The sequence below is a fragment of the Cydia fagiglandana genome, chromosome 24 (assembly GCF_963556715.1).
Source record: "Cydia fagiglandana chromosome 24, ilCydFagi1.1, whole genome shotgun sequence".
In the NCBI taxonomy this organism is placed as follows: Eukaryota; Metazoa; Arthropoda; class Insecta; order Lepidoptera; family Tortricidae; genus Cydia; species Cydia fagiglandana.
Window position 1 is genome coordinate 1,578,957 of NC_085955.1, and position 16,188 is coordinate 1,595,144.

General features: G+C 43.1%; 1 protein-coding gene and 1 non-coding gene across 2 annotated transcripts in view; both read left to right on the forward strand.

The window, feature by feature from the left end:
• Positions 1–1,017: 1,017 nt before the first annotated feature.
• The window catches only part of LOC134676309 (uncharacterized), a 50,677-nt gene continuing 35,506 nt past the window's right edge, over positions 1,018–16,188 (forward strand). The window contains exons 1-6 of the mRNA XM_063534684.1: positions 1,018–1,155; positions 1,518–1,605; positions 2,748–2,860; positions 5,382–5,481; positions 10,950–11,066; positions 11,732–11,908. Of these exons, the coding sequence (XP_063390754.1) occupies positions 1,040–1,155; positions 1,518–1,605; positions 2,748–2,860; positions 5,382–5,481; positions 10,950–11,066; positions 11,732–11,908 (711 nt within the window). The 5' untranslated portion in view covers positions 1,018–1,039. The remainder of the gene's footprint in view (positions 1,156–1,517; positions 1,606–2,747; positions 2,861–5,381; positions 5,482–10,949; positions 11,067–11,731; positions 11,909–16,188) is intronic.
• Positions 2,571–2,643, forward strand: Trnad-auc (transfer RNA aspartic acid (anticodon AUC)). Its single transcript has one exon. It is a non-coding gene; the product is annotated as a tRNA-Asp (tRNA).

The following is a 16,188-nucleotide window of genomic DNA, read 5'->3' on the forward strand; positions in this document are numbered from 1 at the left end:
TGACAATTACAGTCCTCTCCTCATCCAAGACTTGTAAGTAGCAAGTGACCTTTTTATGGCAACCTCGTTCCTTTGATTTACATTCTACATTTTAGTCTTATATGAGTGATCTTAAAATTAAAACCAACTCAAGAAGCATTAGGGCTAGGATTGCCAGATCGAAAAGCGCTATTATCGGGAAACAATATAAATTTTTCGGGATTTTGGGACTTAAGTCGGGAAAAAAATATACATTTAAATTAAAGTAATTTTGTATTGAAAACAACGATATTTTAATACATTATTGGCACTACATTCAGCTCGCTCGCTCGACAACAGTTCGGAACTTGAAATTGTTGTTTTATAACGTGAAGCTGTTTTTCGGGACAGTTTACACTTTGTCGGGAATCGGGAACACATGCTAAAAATCAGGAGAATCCCGCCAAATCCCGACCATCTGGCAACCCTAATTAGGGCTGAAGGATCAGGCGCTTTACCTTCACAAGAAGTAATGTAGAACAAAAATTTGGGAGATTTTCACCTGTGGCTCATGTTCTGTGTCTTTCTCCTGTGGATTCTCTTTATAGGCCTGTCCAGATGGGATCAATTTTTTTTGGGCGTGGGCGAAGTAGGCCAGCGCCCGGCCTCGCACCCCAAGGGAGGCCTCGCGCGTGGCCCTTTCGGGCACAGTGAAAGAAAAGGGCCTCGCAGATGTGATTTCGCCCACGGTTAGATCACGGCTACGCCACTGTACAATGGTTGTTGACTTGCGTAAAATGCCCAGTAAAACTAACGTCTCGCGAGTCAGAGGAGCTACCTACCGCGAAATTCGAAATTCGTAAATTGCGGGGATCTTTCTCGTTTACGCCAATGAAGGCGTCATAAGAGTGGCAGAGAAAGATGCCCGCAATTTGCGAACTTCGATTTTCGCGGTTATAGCCCAGGGTTTCTAGTGTGCGTGAAACAATAATACATTTCTTGGTCTATCTCTTTCAGCATAATGGCGCCTAAAAGAAAATCGAAGAAGAAACTCACCAGGCAATTGATTTGTTTCTTACGAATGAAATTCATGATGCAATCCATCTTCTCTGCTAGAACGTATGTGAAGTTCTGTCAGGAGACCACGCTACACGGCTTGAAGCATACTGTTTCTGAACAATTTCACTGGGTGGAGAGGTGACTGGAATTTTTATATTATTTTCTTGGAAATCATAGTGACGGACACGGGAATTTGAGTGACAGATTTGGCTTAGTTTTTTTAGGGGGGATTTGAGGCCAGTTAAGTTTTCTTTATAGTCAAAGAAGTCTAGAGTCTGTTCAGAACGATAACTAGAGTCAGACCAAGAATAGTCTGCAGCGGATTTGATAGCCCACGCAGTGCAAGTGTTATTTTAAACGTCAAACTTCTTTATTTATCTTATACGGAGTTATATACATATATCTCTGGCGGAAAGAGAAGAGAAGAGTCGTGGAATGGATTGAGCCCCCATACATTCCACGAATCTTCTCTATCCGCACTGACTCTAAGTATTTTACAGGCTGCTATGGTTCATAGTGACGTGCGCAGCGTTTCTCGGCGCGGTGTACTGCGCGCTGCGGCAGCTGTCCAGATACAACTCAGAGCCGGTTTGTTAAGCCTGTCTACCGCGAACCACGTTCCACGTGTTGCCTCTCTGTCGCACTTGTAAATGCGTACGTACCTAAGTGTGACAGGGAGGACACCTCGAACGAGGTTCGCGGTAGGCCCTCTGTCTACAAATTTTAGGGAAAAATTCATCATCATATCAAAATTTCAAAATTTTTGTAAACTTTCATGAGACATTTCTCATGCAAGTTTCCATTTGTAAGTTCCCGTCCAGATTAGAGACTACTCAATGTTCTTAAGCCCCCACCCCCCATTCTCACGAAAGCTTTTTTAACGCGCATTAGAAAAGCGCTTGAACCTGTTCGCACTCTAAATTCGATTTAACGACCAAGGCTTAAAGTCTAAAATCCAACAACGCCTGATAAAAAGCGCCACCACTGTCGTGTGAATACATTACATGGCTATCCAATCTATCCATTTGTGTCATTCAAAAGCTTTTTTAACGCGCGTTTAAAAAGCTGCCGTGCGAATGGGGGCTAACTGTTGACTACTGTTTCATTTAAAGCCGTGCGTGTGCGTGACGTGCACGTGCGGGCACGCTATAATGTTGGAGCCGCACCCGCACACGTCACGCAAGCGGTGTGCCGTCTCTCATAAGGATCTGTATACTACAACGCCGCACGCGCACGTGCACGTTACGCACACGCAGCCGGTGTGCACAGGCCTTAATATTCACGTCACTCATTGCCGTGTATTTCAAGTGTCACTATGTGTGCACGTGCAAATATGTGTAGATTTATTATAGGTACTAAAATATTTGTTTTATACCGCCATACCCTGCATACAATAAAGATACCACGTCGGTGGTAAACAAACATACGGCTTGCCTAATGCTAAGGATCACCCGTAGCCTATGGATCTTTTTTATTATTGCGCACTTGAAGATATTTTAAGGTTTTACCCTTGACCTATAATATGGTGGAAAGATTTGCTGGCTAGGGATGAGGTCTTGGTGGCTCAGATGGCAGAGCGCTGGAGTATCGATCCAGAGGCCGTGAGTTCAAGTCTCACCCAAGACAGTAATTTTTCCACTTTTAAATTTATTCTAAGCTTAATAGCATCGTCCGCAGACGTTTCTGCTTGTTTAAAAATTAAAATTTTAAGGTTCTTTTTATGTAAACAGGTGGTGGTGTCCCTCCGACGTGACTATCGCAGCTGGTGGACCGCGTTTCCAGCAGTCACGGCCTGCTTCCTGGACCGAGTGCAGCGGGCAAAGGCGCAGGACACCATCCAGATGTACGTGTAACGTTGCAGGTGTTCCAGGTGTTGACGTTTCCAGCAGTCACGGCCTGCTTCCTGGACCGAGTGCAGCGGGCGAAGGCGCAGGACACCATCCAGATGTACGTGTGACGTTGCAGGACTTGCAGGTGTTCCAGGTGTTGACGTTTCCAGGTGTTACAGCCTGCTTTCCGGGTCCAGTGCAATGGGTGAAAGGCCAGGACACCATCCAGATGTACGTGTGACATTGCAGATGTTCCAGCTGTTGACATTTTCAGGTGTTACAGCCTGCTTTCCGGGTCCAGTGCAATGGGTGAAAGGTCAGGATACCATCCAGATGTACGTGTGACATTGCAGGTCTTCCAGCTGTTGACGTTTCCAGCAGTCACGGCCTGCTTCCTGGACCGAGTGCAGCGGGCGAAGGCGCAGGACACCATCCAGATGTACGTGTAACGTTGCAGGACTTGCAGGTGTTCCAGGTGTTACAGCCTGCTCTCTGGGTCCAGTGCAATGGGTGAAAGGTCAGGACACCATCCAGATGTACGTGTGACGTTCCAGGTGTTCCAGCTGTTGACGTTTCCAGGTGTTACAGCCTGCTCTCTGGGTTCAGTGCAATGGGTGAAAGGCCAGGACACTATTCAGATGTACGTGTAACGTTGCAGGTGTTCCAGCTGTTGGATGTTTCCAGGTGTTACAGCCTGCTCTCTGGGTCCAGTGCAATGGGTGAAAAGTTAGGACACTATTCAGATGTTCGTGTAACGTTGCAGATGTTCCAGGTGTTGACGTTTCCAGGTATTACAGCCTGCTTTCCGGGTCCAGTGCAATGGGTGAAAGGTCAGGACACCATCCAGATGTACGTGTAACGTTGCAGGTGTTCCAACTAATTGTAGAAAATTATAAAATGCTTAAACATGGCAACAATTGACTACTTATGATTTTTTTAATTTCCATTTTATTTTATTTCTACGTTTCCAGCTGTTATACTCTTAGCCTGCTTTCTGGATCGAGTGCAGGGAGCAAAGGCCCAGGATACCATCCAGATCCGGATCTCCTTTTGCCACTATACGTTACTAGAGTCAGATCAAGAATAGTCTGCAGCGGATTTGATAGCCCACGCAGTGCAAGTGTTATTTAAAACGTCAAACTTCTATGAAAGTATGACGTAGAAATGACACTTGCACTGCGTGGGCTATCAAATCCGCTGCAAACTTTTTTTGGTCCGACTCTAGAGCACAGAATAACTAATAGTACCGTCCAGAGTCCGACCATGAGGCATGCCACAAAAAAACGCGGGAATTTCAGTACAAATCGCACCTGGCAATAAAATTACTATAGCCCGCTCCACACTCGTGCGCGAATCGCGGCGCGAAGCCGCGAACGCGAGTCTGGAGTCGATTTCGCATATCAGCGAACTAGACTCCACACTCGCGTTCGCGGCTTCGCCCGCGATTCACGCGCATAGTCTGTAGGGCGCTTATGAAATTAAACGACAGCTTGAAACTGACAGCTTAGGCCCCGTTCGCACGGCAGCTTTTTCAACGCGCGTTAAAAAAGCGTTTGAATGACACAAATGGATAACCATGTATGTATTCACACGAAGGCGGTTTTTAAGCGCGGCGCTTTTTTATCGAGCACTGTTCGATTTTCGGCGTTGAGCGTTGGCGTCAAATTGAATAGAGCATACGGAACTCCGTGTATCTGTTCTCACAAGCGTTAAAAAAGCGCCGGCGCTGCTGTCAGTTGGCTGTCAAGTGTCAATTTTTGGTGTCAATCGTCAAGATTATTATTAGTTTCACCTTAAAAATGTCAACTTATGCTTACAAATTCCTGAAATATTCGAGCTATATTCAAATAATACGTCGTAATAGCAAATAAAGTATGGCTTTGCTGAGATGCGTACGTGGCAGTACGACTCACAGGTGATTTTTAAGCGTTCATATGAACACAAATATTGGAAACGGTAAAAAAGCGCCAACGTCGGGTTTTAACGCAACGCTTTTTAAACTGTCGTGCGAATGGGGCCTTATGCTTACAAATTCCTGAAATATTCAAGCTATATTCAAATAATACGTCGTAATAGCAAATAAAGTATGGCTTTGCTGAGATGCATACGTGGCAGTACGACTTACAAGTGATTTTTAAGCGTTCATATGAGCACAAATATTGGAAACGGTAAAAAAGCGCCAACGTCGGGTTTTAACGCAACGCTTTTTAAGCTGTCGTGCGAATGGGGCCTTATGCTTACAAATTCCTGAAATATTCAAGCTATATTCAAATAATACGTCGTAATAGCAAATAAAGTATGGCTTTGCTGAGATGCATACGTGGCAGTACGACTTACAAGTGATTTTTAAGCGTTCATATGAGCACAAATATTGGAAACGGTAAAAAAGCGCCAACGTCGGGTTTTAACGCAACGCTTTTTAAGCTGTCGTGCGAATGGGGCCTTTGATAGGAAAAAAGTTGCCATATAAAGAATTAAAAAAAATAGCTTATGACACGACTCGCTGGTCAGACTCTATTTGAACTTTTCTTTCAGGTTGTGGAACGTGACGAAAGAGTCGGATCCGGACCGCTACCAGTACTACCTTGGCTTCATTGAGCTGGTTTCCGACGTGTCCTTCCGCACCAACTTGCAGGTTATGCACAGATAAAGGAACTCTTTGTACCATTATCACATCACATCATTGTAGAGCTATTTAGGGTCCTAGGTAAATTGGTTGTTCAATACTTCCGCTATGGAATTTCCCACCACCTCCTCATGGTCTTTCCTGGCTCACGCCGTACAGACCGAATCGTGGGAGCCGTGTAACGGTCCGGCTTTCCGTGCCCCGTTACACGTTGCTTCTGGACTCCCTACAAATCTAATAATGTCCCTGGCCTTTCTCCCGTATCTGGGCAGGCCACTATCTGAGCATCTCTTTTGCCCCCAAATTTGGGCTTGACGACAATCACGGCGCTCGACGTCGTCTCCACCGTTGTACCGCTGTCCTCAACTCCTCACTCTTCAAAGTGTCTTCGCTTGGTGTGCCAGGAGTGCGCAAACTAAACTTGCGCAGCGCTTCGAAGTTCTCTTCGCACTGATGTAGTTTAACACATGCGTGTAAGCAGAGCGTCTGTGGAGTCCGCCGTGGACACAGTTTTGGAGATTTATATCACTACGAGAAGATTAATTAAAATATAGCACATATACGAAACGTTATTTTATTTTCCACATACGACATTGACATAATATATGCATGACATATTATTTCCTTCTTTTTATTTAGTCACTAGTAAATAGTTTGAATACCTAAGAACAGCTATTAAAACTCCTTTAACACTTTCCCTTATTCAAAACTATTCCGAGGGCATGGCAAAGGAAAGAGAATCTTGGCCGCGGTAGTCCTTTGGTTAGAATATCAGCTGGCTGATCTGCAGTGCCAATTCTCTTGACTTCCATTGCACCTTCAGCAACTTGCTCTCGAACGTAGAAATGTCGAATACGAATGTGCTTAGTTCGCTTGTGAAACTCTGGGTTATGTGCCAAGCGAACTGCTGCTTCGTTGTCAACATATAGTGCAGGAATATGTTTGAGTTCAGTTAACTCCTGCATTACTCTGGTCAGCCATACCAGCTCTCTGGCTGCTTCACTGGCTGCTACCAGTTCTGCTTCGGTAGTAGAGATAGCAACCGACGCTTGTCGTTGACTAAGCCAAGATATTACACCTCCTGCATAGCGACAAGCCACGCCTGTAGTAGATCGGCTGGTCTCTCGATCACCTCCATGGTCAGCATCGCTGAATGCTTCGAGTATTCCTGGTTTATGCTGTCCATACCTGATTCCATAGGCAGACGTTCCTTTGATGTAACGCAAAATCCTTTTTACACCAAGCCAGTCTTCCTTGGAGGGGGATTCTAATTTTCGGGAGGCAACACCCACTGCAAATGCAATGTCAGGACGTGTTCCGACCATTAAATAAGCTAAAGCACCGACGGCTTCTCTGTACGGATACTTCACACTTTCGGATTCGACTTTCCCTGACTGAATAGTCGTGGTTTCCTTCTCGATGGGTGTCGTGACAGGGTTGCATTCTGTCATCCCAAAACGCTCCAGTATTTTCTTTGCATAGGCTTCTTGATTAATGAAGACAGAGCCATCCTTCTCTCTTTCGATTTGTAGCCCCAGGTAATACGATGCGGGCTTCGACGTGATCTTCAAACGTTTCCGTAAATCATTAAGAAACGACTGCGCTAAGTCTTCATCACTTGCGGCCACTAATCCGTCATCGACGTACAACGTGATCAATAGTTTCTTGCCGTTTGTTTCTTTACTGTATAGACAACAATCAGCCTCGCATTGCTTGAAGCCCATATCAAGTAAAATGCTTTCAAAACACGAGTTCCAACATCTTGGAGCCTGTTTTAAGCCGTATAAGCTTCTGTTAAGCTTCCAGACCTTAGGCGTTCCGTCGCTAAAGCCTTCGGGTTGTTGCATGTATATTTCCTCTTCAAGCTTTCCGTTGAGGAACGCAGTAGCAACATCAAATTGTACTAAATGCATGTTCTCTTGAGCGCTGACACTCAATAATGCTCTGACAGTCGCTAGGCGTGTGACAGGACTGAAGGTCTGATCGTAGTCGATTCCTTTTCTTTGTCTAAAGCCCTTCACAACTAGCCGTGCTTTGTATTTGTCGATAGAGCCGTCTGGGTTCCTTTTTGTTCGCAGGACCCATTTGCAAGGAAGCGCTTTTCTCCCTCTCGGTAGATCACATGCCGTCCACACGTTGAGATCCTTCAGTGACTGCATTTCACTGTGCATCGCTTTTCGCCATTCTTCACTGTCATTACGATCCATGGCATCAGCGAAATTCGACGGGTACGTTTCTGTAATACATACGTAGTCATTATGTCTTTCAGGATGTCGTATTTCGTTGCGATTGCGCAAATTGTAACGTGGTGTTTCGGCGTCGTAGTCGACTGCTTCAGTATCATCGTGATGTGGTTCGAGCTCGGGTACATGTACTTGATCTTCTTGGACTGGTTCGGGTTCCAAATTTTCTCCCTCAAGGTCAAGTTCATGATCGCTAGAGACAGCATCTTCGAAGTCTCCCTCGGGTTCGTCTGGTAATGGATTATGATGCTCTTCGGGAAGTGGAACCGGTTCCTCGTTGATGTTGTGGTTACCCATCGGCAGTCTTATTGTGTACTCCCTCGTATTTGTGTCGTTGTTTACACAAGCTGGGTGAACATCATTGTTAGGAAGCGGTCTTTCGTCGAAAGTGACATCACGTGAACGGACGAGCTTGTTACTTTTTCCGTCAGTAATCCATACCCGGTAGCCATCTTCATCGTAGCCGACAAGTCGTCCTTTTATGGCTTTTTTGTTCATCTTCTTCCGTTTCTGCTTTGGAACGTGGACGAATGCATTGCATCCTATGATACGCAGATGTTTGACAGTCGGTTTTTTTCCAGTCCAAAGTTCGTACGGTGACTTGTCTTTGTTGTTTGTCGGACCTGTTCTATTGAGAATGTACGCGGCCGTGTTTATCAGTTCTGCCCAAAGTTCTTGTGGCATAGATTCGTGCGCGTACATCATGGATCTCGCTGTTTCAACCAATGTGCGATTTTCACGTTCGCTTACACCGTTCTGCTCTGGTGTGTAAGGCATTACCAGTCGTTGTCGAATTCCATGGGAGTCTAGTATATCTCTAATCGACTTGTTGTCAAATTCGCCACCGTTGTCGCTGAGCAGGCATTTTACGGTATGTCCTTCATTCTTCGTCTGAGCTAGCATTAAGGCGAGCTTATCCTTAACCTCTGACTTGTATCTTAGGAAGTATACCATACGATAGCCTGTATAGTCGTCTTTGAACAACACGTAGTACTGGAGTTTTGAAAAGCTTGGTTGAAACGGTCCGCAAACGTCGGTGTGTATGAGTTCTCCTGGCGCGGTAGCTCGAGTTCTCGTACCGAATTTAAGTCTGTGAGCTTTCCCATATATGCAGCCCTCGCACAACTCCTTGTCAAGAGGAAGATCTATGTCTAGTTCGCGCTTGACTGTAGCCCTCACGTGCCTCTTGTTTTGGTGTGCGAACCTCTCGTGGTATAGTTGCATAGTATTGGACGTTGCAAAGACTTCAGCGGGGTTCTCAGGATGTACAACTTTTACATCTAATTTGTACAATCCACCTTCTTTCTCACGTCTTCCTATTAAGCACGCTTCGCCGTTGACATAGACGGTGCATTCTTTTGTCGTCGATACGAATTTGCTGTTCGGAATTCTGTCGTGGAGTGCTAGTACTGAGAATAAATTCTTCGCAATGGCTGGAACGTACCAAACATCTTGAAGGGTTGCTCGTTGTAGCTTCCCTCTTACATTTGCTTCGATAATAACTGAACCTTTGCCTTTAGCACGAATCGATTTGCCATCAGCCGTTGTTACAGTGTGGATATTGTCAAAGCATTTGAAGGTTTGGAATAAATCAGCCCGGTTTGTCACGTGGCTCGTGGCGCCGTTATCCACGTACCAGTTTTCGATGTCGGGAACGGTTGAAAATACTTCTGTGCTATCGATAGACAACAGGATCATGTTTGCAGATTTAGAGGAAGAATGTGTTGCTTGCGGATTACTGCTTTTCGGAGGCTTGCCGTCTTTGATCCACTTCTGACAGTTTCTCACTCGATGGCCGATAGCTTGGCAGTAGTTGCATTTCAACTTTCTGTCCTTCTTCTCTGCAGTAGACGTAGTGCCGGAATTTGAAACGAGAGCTTCCTGTTGAACTACGTTGTTACTCTGAAGAGCTCGTTCAAATGCACATAAATGGCTTGTAAGGCTTTCGATAGTTCGTTCAGATTTAGGCAGTAACAGCCAGCTGCTTCTGAAGGAAAAGTAGGTTTCGTCAAGCGTATCGAGAATCTTGCATAGGAGTAGCAGTTCTGGAAGCTCACTGGTTTTGTCCTTACTTATCTCCTGATTAAGCTGCGTCCAAATATTTTTTAATTTTGACATGTGTGTAGCTATGTCATCTGCCGGATCTTTATTAAAGCCGAAAAAGCTCATACATAGATTGTAAGACTTGTCTTCGTCCGTGCCGTCGAACAGTCTATGTAGCTCAAGCCATACGTCTCTTGCATTCGTGTACCTCATGACCTTTCGTAGTGTCTCTTCCTTCATATTGGTTGTAACGATCAGCAGTGCAGTCGCATCAGCTTTTACAAAACGCGCTAGTTCTGTCTTGTACGTGGTCACTGCATTTACATCTGTCAGACTTTCGGGTTCTGTGGGTTTTTTGAACGAGCCTTCCACTACTTCCAGCGCGTGCGGGACGGTTCGTAGTAGACTTACAGCTTTGTATTTCCAAGTATCCCAATTTAACTTCCCTTCCAACAAACCAATTTGTATTTTAGCGATATTCTCCATTTTCGTAGGTGGGACCGGATAACCTGATGTAGTTTAACACATGCGTGTAAGCAGAGCGTCTGTGGAGTCCGCCGTGGACACAGTTTTGGAGATTTATATCACTACGAGAAGATTAATTAAAATATAGCACATATACGAAACGTTATTTTATTTTCCACATACGACATTGACATAATATATGCATGACATATTATTTCCTTCTTTTTATTTAGTCACTAGTAAATAGTTTGAATACCTAAGAACAGCTATTAAAACTCCTTTAACACGCACGAAACCAACTCCTCGTGGAATACTGGGCCAACCGTTGTCCTCTTCAGCGATGGAATGTCTAATTTAGCTAGAATCCTAAATGGCTCTACAATTACGGAGCGTGACTGTATTCATTTTGATTTCATAACGCTCTATGGGGTGGCCACACGGTAGCCAGCAAAGCTTCCAGTCTAGCTTGAAGTGGATGAGCCTGATCAAATCGGTTTCATCTAGGGTCCACACGTATTACACAATTTAATCACCAATTTTAGAACCATAAACAAACGCACGTACAGATCCTAGCATTCCATAGACACTAGCTTCGAAAATTGCCATTTTTGTGTCCGCACCTCCTGATTTGACCGGGCAATCGAATCAGCGAGCCAAATTGCCGTTCGCGTCCGCACATGATTCGATCGGGCAATTATCTGACGTATTAAAATAACCAATTTGCAGAACTTCTGGAAATATCAGACCGACGATTCTGTGAAGGGAGTGGACTTGCTTCAATTAGCTTTGGATGTGCATCCCACATTCCCACTCAAGGTCATGGTTTCCAAGCAGGATAAAGAAGTAAGTACATAATAGCACAGAATATATACGCCCCCATTCGCACAAGAGCTTGAATACCAGCACTGTAAATTCGATTTAACGACCAAGGCTTAAGGTCGAAAATCCAACAACGAGCGCCACCGCTGTCGTGTGAATAAATACACATGTATATCAATTTGTGACGTTCCACGGCAAAAGGTACCTTATGGCGGCTGGCGGTTATATGTATACGTCGCATAGCGCCGCAACAATATTGGAGCGGCGTTAATAATAGCCTAAGCGCCAAACGCCATTATACAAACGCTTTTTTAACACGCGTTGTAAAAGCCCCCGGGGTAATGGGGGCTAAATAATAGCACTACCGTACAGAAACGACACTTCTTACGACACCAAAGTTTGAAAGCGATTCAGGGACGAATCGTGCTGTCTCTAATGTATGGCGCTATCCCTTTCGGCTATTTAGTTTAGGGTTGCCAAAATTCAAGTCTTTACCTTCTTCGTCGCGACATCTATTGTCAACTAGCAGTACTGTTAAATTCCGCTACATGACGCTAGATGTCGACTACGAAATAACGCGCGTTTTGGTAAGAAAACTCATGTATGGAGTTACCACTCTTTTCTTTATAATCCAATAACATTTTCATAATAAAGATCTCATCTTCTATATTACCATGATCTGTTTTTAGGTCCAATGGGTCCCCGTGATGACCGAAATGGGTATGTGCATGACCTTCAACTCGGAGTACGCGGTATACCAGTTCCTCCTTCCCAACGTGGACTGGTCTGTAGACCAGCTGCTGAAATGTCACTACTTGAGCGGGCAGTGCTTCGTGAGGGTGGACTCTATGAATAACGCTATAAAGGTGAGTTTTGATTGTTTAACATGTGCTACCTTCAACTCGGAGTTGGTACCAGTTCCTCCTCAACGTGGACTGGTCTGTAGACCAGCTGCTTAAATGTCATTACTTGAGTGGGCAGTGTTTCGTGAGGGTGGACTCTATGAATAATGCCATAAAGGTGAGTTTTGTTTAACATGTGCTACCTTCAACACGGAGTTGGTACCAGTTCCTCCTCAACGTGGACTGGTCTGTAGACCAGCTGCTCAAGTGTCAAGTGACTATTCGGCGGCCGGATACCGGATATTCGGCCGATGGTCAGGCCAAATATCCGGTATCCGGCCAAACAACTATCCGTTGCATCTCTTGGGATTGTTCATTTTTTTTAGACCCCCATTTTTATTTTATTTTCTGAAAATATAGGTTAATTTAAGATACCAATTTGAATGATTTAGTAATTCGTGGCTCGGTTGAATATTTATAATTTATTGAAAATATGAGATACGACTTCTCGTAAATTACATGTCGTCGGCTGATTAGGATAATGCACAAGCAACAACAAGCATTAAAAAAATAGTTGTCATTGTCAATTGATTGTAATGTCACCTGTCGACAATGTCAGTGTCACGTGTTTCTATAAATAACAATCGTCTGGAATGGAAAACTCGTTTATTTTGAATCATTAATTTCAAAATACCTACGCTATAAATTTGAGAAAGCTGATTCCAGAAATCTGCCTAAGTTATATAATATAACTTAGTTTTATTGGAGTATGTATCCATATAGCATCCAACTCCAACCATAACTTGGCTGAAATCAAGGGAGCAAAAATACAAATGTAAGTTACCTACATCATATATATTTTAACTGATTCGATTTGTAAGAAGATTGGATTCATAAAATCGTTACAAGCGTCCATTGCTAAAGGTAGCTTAGCACCCAGTGGGTGCTTTCTACCGGCTTGTCACCATTGTTTGGATATTGTACTACATCCCATATAACCATTCCAGTCGCAGAATCATCAAAGTGGTAACTAAATGTCAGATGTGTCGTAACAGAGTCCACACAATGTGTCTAGAATTGTTTCGAAACAAAGTGTCGTCGCCGTGTGTACACTTTTCCGTAACAAGGTGTCGACACATTTGTGTGCACTTTGCGTGCGGTTTGCGACTAAATCTGACAGAAAATTTGTGACAGCAAATGTCAATATAAAATACCTCTTGAAAACCAAGGTTTGTCAAACTACTATTAGTGTCTCGTGTGCTCGTAAGTAATTCTAGTAAGTCATCATGGGCGATGCAAATGAAAACCATATAAACACCCAACACCCGTCAACCTTTTACAGAAAAGTTTTTAAAGAAATGCAATAAGCTACTTAGGTCAGCCAACGAATGCTCCAAAACGTTGTAGAGGGAAATGCTCGGAACACAATTTTTGACTCTGTAACTTGGTTTGGACAAGTTAGGAGGTGAACATATCAAAAGTCCCCGGCCGTAGCCCTTGAGCAGGGGGAAGAGAGGGGGCTTTGATGGTCCCATTTTCCGGTTTTTCGATTATATCTCGGAAACTATGCATCTTAGCGACATGGCCACTTATACAAAATGAAAGTTAATTTAATTTGTTACAAGTTTATTCAGTCAATTTTTTCGATATGTTGAATAGTTTTTGAGATATCCGCTCTTGAAAGTTTATTTAGGGCTCTCAATATTATCTTGATATATCTACATCAGTGAAGGTGCTAGGCCGTGTATGGTATCGTTTTCGTATAAATCTGGGTTGCTGAATCCATTTAAGGTATCACATTGACACCATTCCACAAAATTAAAAAAAATCTTTTTAGGGTTCCGTACCTCAAAAGCAAAAAACGGAATCCTTATAGGATCACTCGTGCGTCTGTATGTCTGTCCGTCTGAATACACAAAATAGTTCTTTACCTATAGATGACAGGAAAACCTATTAGAAATGTGCAGTTAAGCGCGCGTCGGACTTAATGTACGGAACCCTTAATACGCTCGTCCGACTCGCACTTGGCCGGTTTTTTTTAAACTCCTCTTGACGCTTAACCGCTGAACCGATTTCGTTGAAATTTGGTATAGAAATAGTTTGCGTCCCGGAACAGGACATAGGATAGATCTTATAACCAAGCAACCTTTTGAAGGTGTGAAAAGTGGCGTGGAAATTTGTACGGGAAATTAATAACCGCTGAACCGATTTATATTAAATTTGGGATGGTCTACATCTTTGATTTAGTTAAAAATGATAAAAAAAACATGACTTCAAACCTAAACTTAAACAGTATTAACTTCAAGAAGTCAATTCTGAATTCCCCCCTACACCTCATTTCACACCTTTAAAGGATGATTTTTGAGATAACTTTTTATGTCCTGTCTCGGGACTCAAAATATATGTGTACTAAATTTAAATTAAAACTGTTCAGCAGTTTAAGCGTGAAGAGGAGTTTAAAAGAAAGTAAGTTTATATGTTTTTACTTTGGAATGGTGTCAATGTGATACCATAACTAAATTTGGTACTGCGCATTTATACGAAAACGATACCAAACATGGCCTCGTAGCTTTACTGTTGTAGAAGTCAAAATAAAATTGAGAGCCCTAAATTCTTATTACTTGACCAAACTTGTGTAGAAGGAAAAGGAAAAATAAAAGTCTTCGGCAGGAATATAAACACAAATATATATATTTTTTTTTTGCGTTACTATTTCAATCATCAAATATAAACATACCTTGATTATATTATTCTAGTGAGATCCTCATAGATAAACAAAAACATTTACTTAAAAAATTACAAGGTCGAAATGTCACCGAACTTGTGAGAGTAATATGTGAAAAATAAAAACTTTTATGACAAAAAAATCTGGACACAATTTAAGAAGCATCCAATTGCGTCGAGGAATCATCTGTATTTTTGCTTGTTTCATTACCTCCTCGCTTCTTTTTTTGTCCTTTGTATTCTGTAGCAATTTGTTAGATCTGAAAATAAAGATAACTTGCGTCGTCACGGATGTCGATTTATAGGTTTTAGGGAGTGCAGAATTCGAAAACTATGATCATTTTATATTCCAAGATGGCGGCTACGTATTTTGTCATAAAAGTCGTCATGGATATCGTTTTATAGGTTTTAGGGAGTGCAGAATTCGAAAATGATGACCATTTTGGATTCCAAGATGTCTGCCGTGCACTTTGTCATATAAGCCGTCATAGATGTTGATTTATAGGTGTTAGGAAAAGCAGATTTCGAAAATGATGACCATGACCAACAAAACGACATCCATATCGACTTTTAACATAGTGCATGGCCGCCATCTTGGATTCCAACATAGTTATTATTTTCGAAATCTGCGCTCCCTAAAACCTATAAAACGACATCCATGACGACTTTTATGACATAGTGCATGGCCGCCATCTTGGAATCCAAAATGGTCATCGTTTTCGAAATCTGCGCCCCCTAAAACCTATAAAACGACACCCATGACGACTTATATGACATAGTGCATGGCCACCATTTTGGAATCCAAAATGGTCATCATTTTCTAAATCTGCGCCCCCCAAAACCTATAAAACGACACCCATGACGACTTTTATGACATAGTGCATGGCCGCCATTTTGGATTCCAAAATGGCCATCATTTTCGAAATCTGCGTCCCCTAAAACCTATAAAACGACATCCATGACGACTTTTATGACATAGTGCATGGCCGCCATCTTGGAATCCAAAATGGTCATCGTTTTCGAAATCTGCGCCCCCTAAATCCTATAAAACGACACCCATGACGACTTATATGACATAGTGCATGGCCACCATTTTGGAATCCAAAATGGTCATCATTTTCTAAATCTGCGCCCCCCAAAACCTATAAAACGACACCCATGACGACTTTTATGGCATAGTGCATGGCCGCCATTTTGGATTCCAAAATGGTCATCATTTTCAAAATTGGAGCCCCCCAAAACCTATAAAACGACATCCATGACGACTTTTATGACATAGTGCATGGCCGCCATTTTGGATTCCAAAATGGTCATCATTTTCGAAATCTGCGCCCCCCAAAACCTATAAAACGACACCCATGACGACTTTTATGACATAGTGCATGGCCGCCATTCTGGATTACAAAATGGTCATCATTTTCTAAATCGGGGCCCCCTAAAACCCATAAAACGACATCCATGACGAATTTTATGACATAGTGCATGGCCGCCATTTTGGAATCGAAAATGGTTATCATTTTCGAAATCTGCGCCCCCCAAAACCTATAAAACGACACCCATGACGACTTTTATGACATAGT